We start from the raw sequence: 16,110 nt of genomic DNA on the forward strand, positions 1-16,110 counted from the left end.
AAAAAACAATAAACTTAACAGTGCACCATCTAATAAACTGGTAAACAAAACATTTTAGTGTTGCATACGGTGCAGTACAATTGCATTCAATTTCCAGCTGTACAAATACATTCATTTTGTTTTGTTAATCAGAACCATAACCATACACATACTTTACAAGTGTACCACTAAGTTGCACTGACATGTAGAACAAGTTACAGTATGTATTAAAGTCATTCAAAGTACTCCATTCAACATAAACACTTTCGTCCTCGATCAGCTCGTTTTTCTTTTGCCATTTTAAGTTTGTCTTTGTTTCGTCTCCCAGTCATGTACTGTTTTTTCAGCATTGCGATTAACATGTATTTCGGCAAATTAAACAGCACGCAATTTCAAACCTGTGGAGTAGCATTTTAGTTTTTTGTCTGACTGTCCTACTTTATCCGCTCTCAAAGTCACCTGCATTATTATATTGCAATTCCAGTGAACGGAAGACTTGATAAGTTTACTCGGCTTTCTAATCAATAGCTGTTTGCTGCTGATCCCAGGGGCGGGTTCAGTCTGAATGTTAACAAATCAATGGCCCGTAGGTGGGAATAAGGAAATTCATAGAGATTGACAGCTATTGTGTTAACAGTGAAGCAGTATAGCTGTGACGTTTTCATATTCCGAAGATTGATAACTTTAACCACAGTGTTTTTTTGAGGTCAGTCATGAGTCTGACAGCTTGCGTTTAACATTCAAAATGACCAAGTGTATTGAGAGTAAGAAATTAATACTTTTAATTAGAACAGCGTTTTTGTGTTTCTACCTAGCAACATGACATTATATATATATATATATATATATATACATATATATATACATATATATATATATATATACATATACATATTTATATATACACATATATATTTATATATATATATGTATACATACATACATACAATTGTTAGTATTTTAATTGTTAATTAATGTTTTAATTTGTGCTTATTTTGTAAAGCACTTTGGGATGGCTTGCCATGAAAGGCACTATATAAAAGTAATTTAATTGAATTGATCTCAAATGTGATTTGTGTTAATTTTTTTCAGTTGTACAAAGGAAGAATTAATGCCACCAGCCATGTGATTCAACATCCAATGTATGGAGCTGGGCATAAATTCCGCACTCTTCACCTCCCTATTTCTACTACCCTAGCTGAGGTCCTTGACAGAGTGTCAGGTAAGTGTATGCCACATACAACATGAACTGGAACACACCAATGCAGTACTACAGCTATGTCTTGATTTATATATGTGGAAAAAAGGGGCGGATCTGAGCAATACACATAGCCCCGGCACCACAGAGATAACACGGCCATAAACAAACAAGATAGCTGCTTCTGCATCCAGCACTCAAAGAATATCACAGACATTTGCCAAGCTTTTTGAGATGTTATAATAATCAAATAATGACTTGGATCGCATTATTGAGGAGTTTGGTGATAAAACGAGTGATCATGAGATGATTTATCGGTATGCACAACTATGAAGAGGTATGTGAAAAATACAGCGAACAAGGGGTGGGCGGGGCTGGAGATGCATTACTGAGTGTCCTATTGATATGCAGTGCCTTTTAAACCTGTTTTACTGAGAAAAAATACTTTTAAACAACGAGTCTAAAATAAACTGCGCGTGTGAAAATAAATTGGACCTGACGCGCCTGAGACGCACTGAATAAATGGATCGCAAAGGGTTAAACAAAGCAATTACCTGATTAGTACTTTTAAGCACAGAGAGTGGGCTTCAAATTTGCCATTACACACTTACTGCTTTTGTGTGCGCATGACTCATTATGGGACAAAAATTCACAACATTTTCATTTAAATACCATTTCTCAATAAAGGAAGTCTCTGATCCTTTTTGTAAAGAATATAGATCTCCAATCTGTTATTTTGTAAAAGCACTGCCAAGCTGCCAATCTTGGCTGGGGGAACTTGTGGAGTGCTGCATCGACCTTTTTGCTTTCTAGAGGGATTTGGTAGGAAAATAGAACAGGCCAAGAGTAGTCTGACTTATGGCATTTCAACAACCACTACTGATCAGGTGCCAGATGAGTCCAGGTAAAGACTTCCAAGCAACAATTTAATTTAACATTTAACAAATAAAACGGTTCAATTGCAATGCAATTTGCCACTAGAGATGAGTGTTTGTTTACTGGAAAATAATGCTATCCGGTTCCTTTTGATAAATACACTGTGGCAATAAAGAAAGAAAAACCATTAGCACTTTAAGAAGCACCACTTCTTATCAGCATTATGACACTGGTGTTGATCTAAACACATTTGTCTGTTGCGAGTAGGAGAGTTGCTGATGTCAAGAGTATGTCTTCAGGGTCTTAAGATCTTGTGGCTCCTTTTATTTATCAAATACTCATTGATTTAACAAGCCTTGTTATAATTTTGAATCCCTTTTTTGTTATAGGGTAAGGGACCCATATCAATCTATGTCTAAACTGAAATGGTGCCATAATATACAGAGGCGATTTATAGAAGTAGCAGAGTGACGACAGCTCAGTCTGAAAAATATATTCGAGATGTTATCCAAAAGTCAAGGTCATTCTGTTTTAAAGGAAATGGTTTGTACTGCAGGCGCATGAAAGTAATAGATTTAGCAACTAATGTGTACAGTGATATCACTAAGAAGTCTGTTTTGTTGATGAATGGCTCTTTGTGCAGGACCTTGGAGAACGTGGTGTGGTGTTTAACCCTTCCCTCCTGAAACTGAAAGATCATAATGGGACCGCATGTGACCAGACAGAGAATGGGGTTTATTTATTTTATCTTAAGTGTTGTATCTTATTACCACCGCCATTACAAATGAATACAAAAACTACTACCTGAAGCTTGTTGCTGACACAAATATGCTACAAGAAACTAACATGTACTGTGAGAATTGTTAGTTGTCATTGAACAGTCCTTTTTTAATTATATCAGCAATGATGGTGTTATGATCAAACAGCTGAATACAGTGTCCCCATGATTGTTAAGGTTTCTTTCTAACATACACTCCAAACTTTTAGATACTCCAAGTATAACAGCAAAGCTGATCAGCGAGCAAAAGGAGGACAAGGAGAAGAAGAATCACGAGGAGAAGGAGAAGATGAAAGCAGACAATGGATTTCAGGACAATTACAGTGTTGTTGTTGCTTCAGGTAGGGTGGTGTTTTAGGATGAAATAATCAAAGACTAGATTGCTTTCAGTTCTTCTAGTTGTCTGCAGCCACAGAAAGCAAAGTATGCTAACATAAATGTACAGTTATGCAGTTAAGTAATATAGTGACCCATACACAGCATTTGCACTGTGCCTTAAGGAAGATAATACTTGTGTGTTGGAACCCTATTCATTACTGTGTTGTCTTGTGGAATTATTTTAGCAAATTACTTACTCAGTTACCTTTCTGAAAAGAGAAGCAAGTCTGCATGTAAAGTATTAAGCTGTTTTTGTGTTCATGTTTTACAGGTCTGAAATCTCAGTCAAAGAGAGCAGTATCCACTCCCCCCCGCCCCCCCTCCAGAAGAGGAAGGGTCATGACTGACAAGCTGACTACCTCTTCTGCCGGGGCGGAGTCATCTGGTAAAACTATCAGTGTTCCAGTCTTTTATCTGTATCATAAACTGCTACCAGGTAAGCTTCCAAGTGTGATTGCAGGTAAAAGCAGACCAGTCCAAATCAAAGTAATAAAAACAGATTCTAGATTTACAAAGTGTAGGGCACATCTATTTTCAAAGATTCTTGAGCTTAGTAAGAAAAATATCTGGCACATTTTTCTTTATGGACCTTGCAAACCTCTTGTATGATCTGTATGTGGGGGAAGATGCTCCATCCTCATCTCTATTGCCAGCACATGGGCCAGATGGTCTGTGTTGCCTGAAGCATTGGCAGTTGTATCAAATTTGAGAGGGCCGGTTTTACTTTGTTTAGCACTAAAGCACAAGGTTTGACTACTTATTTTTATTTATGCATTCTGGTGTGCAGGAGTTACCGATACAAATTGCCAACCACGCACAAGCTTAATGCATTTAGCTCAATTCTAGCAATAAAAAGAGTAATTTTATTTAAAGCAGCAGATGGCTGACTGACATTAACTGATTGTATGGCCTGTTTTTGACTTCATGCTGCCAGAGTACCAAAATTATGTGTATGAATTACAGCATAAATAATAGCTAACATCACAGCTTTCATTTTTTTTTTTATTCAACTGTGTACACTGAAAATCACATGATTTAAAAAAAAAAAAAGAACTTTGAATCGTCACTGTGTCAACCTGTACATCTTGGAGGCTGTGTGGTCCAGTGTTTAAAGAAAAGGGCTTGTAACCAGGAGGTCCCCGGTTCAAATCCCACCTCAGCCACTGGCTCATTGTGTGACCCTGAGCAAGTCACTTAACCTCCTTGTGCTCCGTCTTTCGGGTGAGATGTAATTGTAAGTGACTCTGCAGCTGATGCATAGTTCATACACCCTAGTCTCTGTAAGTCGCCTTGGATAAAGGTGTCTGCTAAATAAACAAATAATAATAATAATCTTGATTGGAAATAAGGTGCTGCTTTCTTATCATTGATTTTGCTGCCAGAAAGTGACCTGATGATGTTTTCCTCAGGCCAGCCTCTGCCAGCGGAGATGACACTTGCCCAGCTGCTAACTTTGCTGTATGACCGCAAGCTCCCTCAGGGTTACCGATCAATAGACTTGACAGTAAAGCTTGGTTCCAAAGTAATCTCTGACCCAAGTCTGTCGAAAACGGACTCGTTCAAGCGTCTCCGAACAGAAAAAGGTAACAGTTAATTTATTTAGACGGCTCTATTTTAATTAATTACTTCTTAAGTCACTTCTGTCTTCTTCCAAGCCCCTGATCTCTGATAACCTATTGGGGGAGGACAACACTTTATAGCCCTGTCTAGAAATGTTTATACTATCCTCATTCTGCAAAGATAAATACCACTAAATCAAGCACCTAGGGGAATGGGTTCCCTGACAGTCGGTATCCAGTGATTTTATAGAAAAGAAAAATAAGAAACTTTTTTTTTTTTTTAAGACTAGAAATGACACTACAGTTAACTTTTTCAGCTATGTGAATGCAGAATAGCTATATAGCCACTCTGTCTTCTGTGTGTGTGTGTGTGTGTGTTTTGCACTGCAGTCTAGAGGGTTCTACAGGATGCACATTGCAGCTTCATACTAACTTAAATACCAGTCTCAATATCTTGCAGACTGCAGGTTATTTCTCTTTTGCCTTCCCACTGCACCCTTGCTACAGACCGTTCAAATTCACGGCCAAGTAAACAATTAGACTGTGTTTTTGGACTTGCCATCCCAACGGTGTATGTCAAGGATTACAAATAAGTGAATCGATTTAAGAATCTGAACATATTTGCCAGACCGTCCACCCTGGAATAAAACTTTGCCTGCTGACACTTGTATTGATGGTTAGCCGACTGGAGCATGACTGTTCGTGAATGTGCATACTTTACTGGTTCTGGCTCAGCAGAAAATACCTATAAATCCCTTAAAGCTTTAAGTATTAAAGTCAGCTAATAACATATTCCTGCACTCTGCAGAAGTCAACTTTCTTAATTCTGTTGCACCTGAAGTGTGCTGCTGAATTTTCAAAACTGTTAATGTTCTGGTTCCTTTTGTATTTCTGAAGGAGGTGTAACAGTGCAATCAAAACTGCAGACTGCTCTAATAATATAGGAAAGATAACCTTTTTTGTTTATTTTTCATTGTAAAAATAAATCGTTTATTGAAGACATTCTGTTTTAATTAGTGGTGCTGTTTCCTCAATACATTGAATGATTTAGTTCCATTTAAAAATATATATATATATCTGCAAGGAGGACTCTCACATTGGTATCCATGCATAAAAATAATAAAAAGGAATATGCCAATACCATGCTTTAGAATAAAAAAGAAAAGGTTGCATTTTTGGATAACAAGTAGTAAGTTTGCCTGCTGACACTTGTATTGAAGTAAGCCACTAAAAAGTGATCTTTTGGAAGATTAAAAAGAAAAGGCAGATCATCTTAAATTTGGTCTAACCTTTTATTTTTGACAACCTTGTGTTCTACTACATCATTTTTGTTGTGTTGGTGCACTTTTAATATTCGTGTGTGTGTATATGAACTAAAAAGGTTTCTAGCATAACAGAATATTATATAGAGAACAGTATATATCAAACTATGTATTATTTTTAATGTTTGAGTTGTCACAACACTTGTGAATGTATCTGTAATGTCCCTACTGATTTAGCTGTAATATCTGGTGATCCTGTTCCAAGCTTCATAACCAAGATTTTATGAGAATTGTGGAGCGTTACACCAAGGTTAAAAATAACTTTAATGGCTTAAGTAATGTCTCAAAATGATGACTTCTGTCAGTGGAATATTAAGTAAATCAGCCTGGAGAAGGCAGTCAGGAGAGCGATATGAAAAAATAATCCTCCTGAGCTACATCCCAGATTCCATACTAGTACAAGCAGCACAATTGGCATTGGTCACCTATTTGATTACAGAATGTTTTACTTTATTGATTTCAGTCTGATCCACACAATTTTATTTGACATGCTGAACTGAGAAACGTACCAGCTGTAATTTACTGGTTTATCACTATGATGTAAAAATTATTAAACTACTTGGTTTCTGTTGAAAAATGCAATCGGCGCTCCCATGTTTTTTAATCCCAAGTGACAAGTTAAATTGTATTTCCCTATTGTCACTGTAGCACGGCAGTAATAATGATTGGTTTAACTAGAGACATAATAAGCAATGGAGCATGCCAGTAATACCATATCTGGAAAAAGGATACGTTTGCATGAAATGATTGAAATTCTGAGGGAAGATCATCCTACAGAAGCATGCCTGTCGCTTTGCTTCTTGTAATTATGTTTTGAACTGCGGATTGCATCTGAATTACCTCTGACAATAACTGCAAATAGTTTCAACTAAATATATGACCACTACTGAACTGCTTTGGTGGGAAGTAATTATTAAAAGAGTGTGCGTGTTTATGCTAATTTATTTACAGTTTATAGGGTTTAAATGTCAATAATTACTTTGCACTGTCGTTGGAGCATTTTGGTAAATGCAGCTGCTGCAGGATTAAGTGGACTTTCAAGACACCCTTGGCTTCATCTTGTCATAATCAGGGATTGATGTTAACAAGTAGTTGTGTGGTGACTCTGTGTTCTAATAATGGGATAAGAAAGGATAACGCATTTGCTTCACTGAATTACAAGCCATCAATAAAACAAATTCAACTGAGCAAGGGAGAGGTTTTATCTTTGGGTGTCATTTTTTAAAGATAGGAGGAAAATGATATACATTGCTTTAGATTAAGAAGCAGAATTTCAGTAGAAACAATAGGTAGTTTTTAAATTCCCACATAGGATAGCTATTCTTTATCTAGATTGGAACCCAGTTTGCAGGCCAGTATTGCAATACACTTTAATACATAGTCCTTTTGAAATACATATGATAAGTTTAATAGTTTAGCAGAACACCAGCCATAACTAGATAATGAAAAACGTGAGTTGGGCTAAGAAGGCTCTGTCTATCATAATGCCTTGCAATCCAATTTAGCAGTCTGGACTGCATAGATTGTTGGATCCCTTACTACAGTAGACATAACCCCAATAACTTTAATACAACATGCACATTCCTTTAGAAATGCAATAAAATGTGCATATTTGTGGTTTCTGAATTGATTCCTTAATATAAATGATCTGCTTGTTTTTAGGAAGACATGTGATGGTTATTCAGGGATTAAGAGAAGCAGCTTTATAATATATATAATATATATATATATATATATATATATACACAAACACACACTGCTGTGCAAAAGTCTGACATGTTGCATTTTTCTACTCTGATGCATTATGAGCATCAACAAGTTATTCAAAGCCTCCACTAGTGTTTTCTTCTATTATAACAACCTTGACAACAGAACTGGCAGAAGACACAGGTGTCGTTGTCCATCAAAACAACAGTACGAAGGTCACTCTTGAAATCAGGACTTAAAGGATGTGTTGCAGTAAGAATACCTCTGTTAAAGGGGAACAAATATGCATAAGAACACAGAACTTGGACTATGGAACAATGGTCAGAGGTGCTTTGGACTGTTGATGGATGGACAACACCACCTGTGCCTTCTGCCAGTTTTGTTGTCAGTTCATCGCTTGTCTTCTTTCTATTCCTTAAGGATATTATCTTCAAGTATTGCTTATCCTTGTTAGACAGCTTTTTGTGTCTCCTAGTCCTGGGTTTGTCAATTACAGATGATGTTTCTCTGTACTTGTTGATTATGCTTCGGATACCGCACCTTGAAAATCGAGTGGTGCGAGCTATTTCAGTCAATGTTTTTCCTTGTTTATGCAAGTCAATGTTGTTATAATAGTTAAACTGTAGCGGAGGCTTTGAGTAAATTGTTGATGCTCATAAAGCATCAGAGTAGAAAAATGCAACGTCTTTAAGACTTTTGCACAGCAGTGTGTGTGTGTGTGTGTGTGTACGTACACATACAGTGCCTATAGAAAGTCTACACCCCCTTTCAAAAGTGCACCTTTTGTTGCCTTATAGCCTGGAATTAAAATGCATTAAAATAATTTTGTTTTTTTTTTCCATTTATGTACACATCCTACCCCACAACTTCCAAGTTAAAAAAAATGTAGAAATGTGTAGAAAATTAATTAAAAATAAAAACTGAAATAGCTTGGTTGGATAAGTGTCCACCCCCCTTGTAATAGCAATCCTAAATTAGCTCAGGTGTAACCAATCGCCTTCAAAATCACACGCCAAGTTAAGTGGCCTCCACCTGTGTTAAATTGTAGTGATTCACATGATTTCAGGATAAATTCAGCAGTTCCTGTAGGTTCCCTCTGCTGGGTACTGCATTTCAAAGCAAAGACTCAACCATGAGCACCAAGGCGCTTTCAAAAGAACTCCAGGACAAAGTTGTTGAAACGCACAGATCAGGGGATGGGTATAAAAAAAATACCAAAGGCCTTGAATATCCCTTGGAGCACGGTCAAGACGATTATTAAGAAGTGGAAGGTGTATGGCACCACCAAGAACCTGCCTAGGCCGTCCCTCCAAACTGGATGACCGAGCAAGAAGGAGACTGATCAGAGAGGCTACCAAGAGGCCAATGGCAACTTTGCAAGAGCTACAGGCTTTTATTGCCAAGACTGATCAAAGTGTGCTTGTGACAACCATATCCCATGCACTCCACAAATCTGGCCTGTATGGTAGGGTGGCAAGAAGGTAGCCCTTACTCAAGAAAGCCCACCTTGAATCCCGTTTTGAAGTATGCAAAAAAACACCTCAGGAGATTCTGTAGCCATGTGGCAAAAAGTTTTGTGGTCTGACGAAACTAAAATGGAACTTTTTGGCCTACATGCAAAGCGTTATGTTTGGCGCAAACCCAACACAGCGCATCACCCAAAGAACACCATCCTTGCTGTGAAGCATGGTGGTGGCAGCATCATGTTATGGGGATGTTTCTCATCGGCAGGGATTGGGTCACTTGTCAGGATAGAAGGGAAAATGAATGGAGCAAAGTACAGAGAAGTCCTTGAGGAAAACCTGCTGCCCTCTGCAAGAAAGCTGAAACTGGGATGGAAGTTCACCTTTCAGCATGACACTGACCCAAAGCACACAGCAAAAGCTATACTGGAGTGGCTAAGGAACAAAAAGGTAAATGTCCTTGAGTGGCCCAGTCAGAGCCCCGACCTAAATCCAATCGAAAATTTGTGGCATGATTTGAAGATTGCTGTCCATCAACGCTCCCCAAGGAACTTGACAGAGCTTGAACAGTTTTGTGAAGAAGAATGGTAAAATATTGCCAAATCTAGGTGTGCAAAGTTGGTAGAGACCTATCCCAACAGACTCACAGCTGTAATTGCTGCCAAAGGTGCTTCCACCAAGTATTAACTCATGGGGGTGGAAACTTATCCAATTATGATCTTTTCAGTTTTGTATTTTTAATATAGTCTCCTTTTCTCAATAAAAACTTTTTTCCCCTTAACAGTGTGGAGTATGGTGTTTAGATAAGTGGAAAAAAACCATCATTTAAATGCATGAAACTTTGAGGCACTGACATAAAATGTGAAAAAAGTTCAAGGGGGTGTAGACTTTCTATAGGCACAATTTGTATGTGTGTGTATATATATATATATATATATATATATATATATATATATAAACTGAACACTGTTATATGAGGTGGAGGTTAAATGTCAGCAAAACTTGCAAAGAAAATAAGTATTCAGCACCTTAAGTCAGTACTTGGTAGAAGCACCTTTTGCAGCAATTACTGCTATGAGTCTTTTTGGATAGGTCTCTACTAGCTTTGCACAGTAGGATGGTGAAATTTTTGCCCTTTCTTCACGGGAAAATTGCTCCAGTTCTGATCAGTTTGTTGGGGAATCGTCGATGGACTGCAATCTTCAAGTCTCACCATAAATTTTCGATTGGATTCAAGTCAGGACTTTGACTGGGCCACTCAAGAACATTAATTCTCTTGTTCAACCACTGTGGCTTTGGCCTTGTGCTTCGGGTCATTTTCCTGCTGAAATGTGAATTTCTGCCCCAGTTTGAGTCTTGGCTGACTCAAACAGGTTTTCCTCAAGGATTCGCCTGTACTTTGCACCGTCCATTCTTACCTCTATCCTGACAAGCTTCCCAGTCCCTGCTGAAGAGAAGCATCCTCATAACATGATGCTGCCACCACCATGCTTGACAGTTGGGATGGTGCAGTGCTAGGCTTGCGCCAGACGTAACGCTTGGAATTTAGACCGAAAGGTTCATTTTTTGTCTTGTCTGATCACAAAACCTTTTTCCACATGTCTGCAGTATTTACATGCTTTTTCGCAACCTCCATACGTGCTTTAAGAGGAGGCTTTTTGAGTAATGGCTTCTTTCTTGCCACCCATCCATACAGGTCAGCTTTGTGTAGGGACCGGCTTATTGTTGATGTGTGAACACTGACTCCCATCTCAGACACCGAACTTTGCAGATCTCTCAAGGTCATTGTTGGCTTCAGAGTGACATCCCAAACCAGTTTCCTGTTTGCCCGGCTGCTCAGTTTGGGAGGGTGACCTGATCTGGGTAGTGTCTGGGTGGTATGATGCATCTTCCACTTCTTAATGATGAACTTCACTGTGCTGAGAGGGATAATCAGTGCCTTTTGAAATTTTTCTTTTACCCTTCTCCTGCTCTGTGCCTCTCTACCACTTTATCCGTGACTTGTTTCAAAAACTCCTTGGTCTTCATGGTTGCTTTGTTGGATCACTATGTGAGTTGCAGCTTGAAAGTCTTTATATACCTGAGGGAAATTATCTACAAGTTAAACCACTGAATACACACAGGCTGAAACCATTTCACTAATTTTGTGGCCTTTCAAACAAATAATTTGCACCTGAGCTGATTTAGGACTGCAGTAGCAAAGGGGTTGAATACTTATGCAACTGAGATGAATCTGTTTTTCTCTGCAAATCTTACTTATTTATGTTCTATATGCATTTTTTAACTTGATCAATGTGGAGTAGTTTGTGTAGATTTTACATGTAAAGTCTAATTTGAAAGCGTCGTGGAGTACGCTCAGGTGCCAGCAAAATGTGAAAACTTTGCAGGGGGGTGAATACTTCTGCAAACCACTGTATGTGTGTATATATGTGTGTGTGTATGTGTATATATATGTATATATATATGTATGTATGTATGTGTGTATATATATATATATATATATATATATAATGCGTGTGTGTGTATATATGGATAGATAGATAGATAGACAGACAATTTTCCAATTAAAACTAATTCGTTCTTCCTTATACAGCGACATAAAGGGGACTGTATGTACATATATCGCACTTTCATAGTTTTACTTTTATCAAGATAACCGATTATCCAGTTGTGATGAAACTTGCTGATAACGCTATTGATAATATCAAAATCTGTGCGGATATGCCAAACTTTCCTTTTTACAAGTGTATCCAAGTCATGATGTTTTACTTTTTCGTTATACTGATGGTTCTAATTTTGTAGACCGTGGCTTTTGTATGCTGATACATTTAATTAGGTAAATTCCTTTTTCTAGAAATGTTTATACATCTTTATATCATTATTTACAGGATGTTATAGTATTTCATTCCACCTATAATAAATCAGATTACTAAAAATTGCATTTTCTTTTTCTTTTTCTTTCTTTCTTTATAGAACATGGGGAGCTTTTAAATAGCTGTCCTGAAGATGAGCCTATGGCACAAGGAGACGAGTGCATTGATGCTGCCATCGATGAGTCCCTCCTGGAAACCAACCCAATTCAGTCTCCCCTTCAAGTATTTGCAGGAATGGGTGGCCTGGCACTCATAGCTGAGAGATTACCAATGTTGTACCCTGATGTCATCCAACAGGCAAGTCACTTTGCTTGACTTCCAGACATTTTCATAATGCTAAAAGCTCTTTATTTTATAAAGCCAGATAACATCACCTTTTTTATGACTGCTTCTGCTCATTTCATGAGTCTCTGTTGAAGAAGGAAATCCAGTCAGGTATTGTTGTACCAAATTTAATGATGGCTTTAGAGGGTTAGTGTGCAAAACTTGGCAGTAAGAACAATTTTTGTTCCATTTGTCGAAGGACTTGAAGGGCAAATGTGGTGTTCTGGAGTTCTTGAGGGAATAATGTTATAGACCAGTGCCTTGAGAGCCAAAGACAACAGTAAAATCTGCATCAAAATGAAATAGTGTTTCATGTTAGCATTCTAATAAAATATGAAAATATTAGCATGATTGGCAGATAATATATTTCCTAAACAAATTAAGTGCTTTTGTGCCAGCCATGTATTATAGGTGGTCAACTTTTTGACGCAGAACATTTTCAAAATAAATATGAAATGAACAGCATTAGTTCCCCTTTTAAGCAATTACATTTTTACCATATACAGATGTTATCCTGCTTTACTTAATGCATGCGTTCATTTGTAAATTCAAGGTGAGTGCTCCAGTGGTAGGCTCCAGCACCCAAGAGAAGCCAAAGGACAGTGACCAGTTTGAGTGGGTCACCATTGAGCAGTCTGGAGAGCTAGTCTATGAGGCCCCGGAAACAATAGCTGCTGAACCCCCGCCCATCAAATCTTCTGTACAGACCATGTCTCCCATTCCCGCCCACTCGCTCGCGGCCTTCGGACTCTTCCTCCGCTTGCCTGGCTACGCAGAAGTGCTGCTTAAAGAGAGAAAACACGCTCAGTGTCTCCTGCGATTGGTGCTGGGAGTGACTGACGATGGAGAAGGCAGTAAGTGATATTCATGAAATTCTGCTTCAAAACTTTTTCACACAAATGTCTTGCATGCAAAAAAAGCTGACAAAACTAAAATAATTTTGTAATGAAGACATTTTTTGCTATGTGAATGCAGTGTTATTGCGAAGTAAGAGATGTTTGTAAAGACTTGGAATGTGAATCATGTAATGTGGTAATATTTACAACTGTAACTAGCCTTTGATACTCGTACTTTTTCATACGTGTTTTATGTGGTAACATTTTACCAACATACTGAAAGTACCCAGCAGCAGTTCATTCTGAGAATTGCCTCATTAGTATAGGGATGCAGTGTGGTAGCATGTACTTGATTTGTTTTCTGTCATGTTCTTTTACCACCCAGGTCACATTCTGCAGTCCCCATCGGCAAACGTTCTCCCCACTCTCCCATTCCACGTCCTGCGCACTTTATTCAGCACCACACCATTGACTACAGATGATGGAGTTCTCCTAAGGCGCATGGCTTTGGAGATCGGTGCAATCCATCTTATCCTGGCCTGTCTGTCTGCACTAAGCCACCATGCCCCTAGAGTGCCTAATGCGAGTCCCAACCATACGGAGGTGAGTTCAGGCCGAGGTTAACAATCTACTCTCAGATTATCATAGGACTTTAATTACTGCAGGTCTCAAGCCATGGTGACAATGCAAATTATTCAAAACCACTGTTACAATCCAAGCAGATGCTTGGGAATTAATTTCTAATACGACAGAAATTAATTCCCTCTCTCCTAGTCATCTGGTTCCCTTTCAAATACGAAATGTAACCATTACCGTATGGGTATTTACCTCTTAAAGACCCGAAACCTGAATAAGATATATCAAAGCTGCTCGATGAGCCTGTGATGCAGTCATGGCCAGTCCTAGAGGACATAAAGGGACTGCGCTCCCAGATCTCAGTGCCATTTTTCCTTTCACGACTGACCTGAAAGAGGAGAGCCTAATTCAGATAAGTACTTGTTACTTTTTCTGCCTTTTATATTCACATTTATTGTATTTTACACAAAATATATGTGATACTGAGAATAATCGCTGTATTAGTTTTACTAATCGCGCGTATTTGTGCTCTACAGCCTGTTGTTTGTTGCGTCCCACTGTGGCCTTGTGCCCCATGTGAAGCCAGTGACTGGAGTCGCTCCTTCCCAGGGGTCAAGCAACACAGGCTGCAATAGCTCCGGCTGGAGTTGATTTATTCTTGTTTTGGCTTCGGCTAAAATTACGAGACGGTTTGTATATTTTTAGTAATTGTTATTGCTGTATTTTGTTAAGAAAAAATACATTTTTTCTCATTCTGTTTTTACAGAGACTAAGCGCAGGCCTGTCAGCAATGTATTACTACGGTACACTTGTAGCGACAGCTGCTAGTTTCAGCAGCGCTATGCAGGACCAAGATACTTGCTTCAGTTGTGGTTGCTTGCAATCGCTCTCACAGTATCTTGATGCTGTTTTGGTGACAGCTTTTGCATTACCATTACAAGGGCTGTTGGTTCATTCTAAGAAGCTGGCTTTTCTCAGTCTTGTGTGAGTACTGACTGAGTAGTTTTGCCATTAGCTTACACAGGTGGACATCCCTGTACAGTGCGACCCGTTCCGTTCCGGGACCGCACCGGTGCCGACCCCTTACCGTGCCCGTACAGTACCAGTACCGTACCGTACTGACCCAGTGGTAAAGTCACCGAACCGACCCGGTACCATCCTGGTTCCGATCCAGTACAGTCATCTGGTACCGTACCGACCCGGTGCTAAACTCACCTAGCCTGTACCAAACCGACCTGGTCCTACGCGCCCTGCTACCGACCAGTGCTCACGCCCCTCTTCCTACCTGGGGCCAGAGCACGCCAAGGAGGCACTGACGAACCACAGTTTTTGTGAGTTTTGTGCATCTTTCTCCAAGCACACGCTGGAGAAACATTTCTCCCGCAGCTGTACAGTACGCTGCCCTAGTCCAGCCTCCAACATGCCCATTGCACGAAGGCACTGCTCTCTTGACACGTAGCATATTGTTTTTTTTTTCTGTGATTCTTTTGTTGCTTTTATTCAAGCTTGCAATTAAACAGCTGAAATCACTCCATATCCAGTGTCCAATCAACTGTCTCACTAATTAGGTGACTAAGTGCATATGCTTCAGTCGTAGTCACTCAAGTGTGTCATGGTCAAGGATGAATGATTGAGTGATTAAAAAGAAACCAAAAACATTTCGTCAATGTCCATCATTTATATGCGTTATAATAGTGATAAGTTTCTTTAGATACTCGTATATCTTGTTCAAGTTTCGGGTTTTTAAGAGGTAAATGCCCATACGGTAATGGTTACATTTCTATTTCTGGGAACCAGGGTTATGATAATAACCTAATGTTTCCATTTATTTATTTTTTGACAGTGCTTTTGCTTGTAGACAAGAGGAAAATAACTGCTACATTTTGCTTCTAAAGACAACACTTTATGCTGATGAATGCAGAATAAAATACAGTTTTCTTCTTAAACAAATGTAGAGATTTAGATTTGGAGCATATCACTTGCTGCTTGTGTCTATATCTAGGTGACTGCTTTAGTTTGCTACCTTCATCCAAAGTATAACTGCTCTTTGGAGAGAAGATAGCCAGGTGTTAAGTTTGGATCCCTGGGTTAATTTGATCCAGGTGCATTTCTTTTTTTTTTTTTTTTTTTTTTTAAAAGACAATTTTCAATGTTTCATCTTAATTATTTCAATAATGATCCTCAGGCATGACTGCCTTATAGTAACACACAAGCCTGTTATTGCTAATGTAAACTCATCAT

General features: G+C 38.7%; 1 protein-coding gene across 12 annotated transcripts in view; it reads left to right on the forward strand.

Moving 5' to 3' along the window:
• Positions 1-16,110, forward strand: part of LOC117402834 (baculoviral IAP repeat-containing protein 6) — a 183,476-nt gene that overhangs the window by 93,166 nt on the left and 74,200 nt on the right. For all 12 annotated transcript variants that reach the window (XM_059023827.1, XM_059023834.1, XM_059023833.1 and 9 more), the window contains 7 exons: positions 1,072-1,201; positions 3,041-3,172; positions 3,481-3,645; positions 4,619-4,792; positions 12,234-12,430; positions 13,011-13,311; positions 13,679-13,896. In XM_059023827.1, coding sequence (XP_058879810.1) covers positions 1,072-1,201; positions 3,041-3,172; positions 3,481-3,645; positions 4,619-4,792; positions 12,234-12,430; positions 13,011-13,311; positions 13,679-13,896 — 1,317 coding nt within the window. The remainder of the gene's footprint in view (positions 1-1,071; positions 1,202-3,040; positions 3,173-3,480; positions 3,646-4,618; positions 4,793-12,233; positions 12,431-13,010; positions 13,312-13,678; positions 13,897-16,110) is intronic.

Source organism: Acipenser ruthenus, chromosome 5 (genome assembly GCF_902713425.1).
Source record: "Acipenser ruthenus chromosome 5, fAciRut3.2 maternal haplotype, whole genome shotgun sequence".
NCBI lineage: Eukaryota > Metazoa > Chordata > Actinopteri > Acipenseriformes > Acipenseridae > Acipenser > Acipenser ruthenus.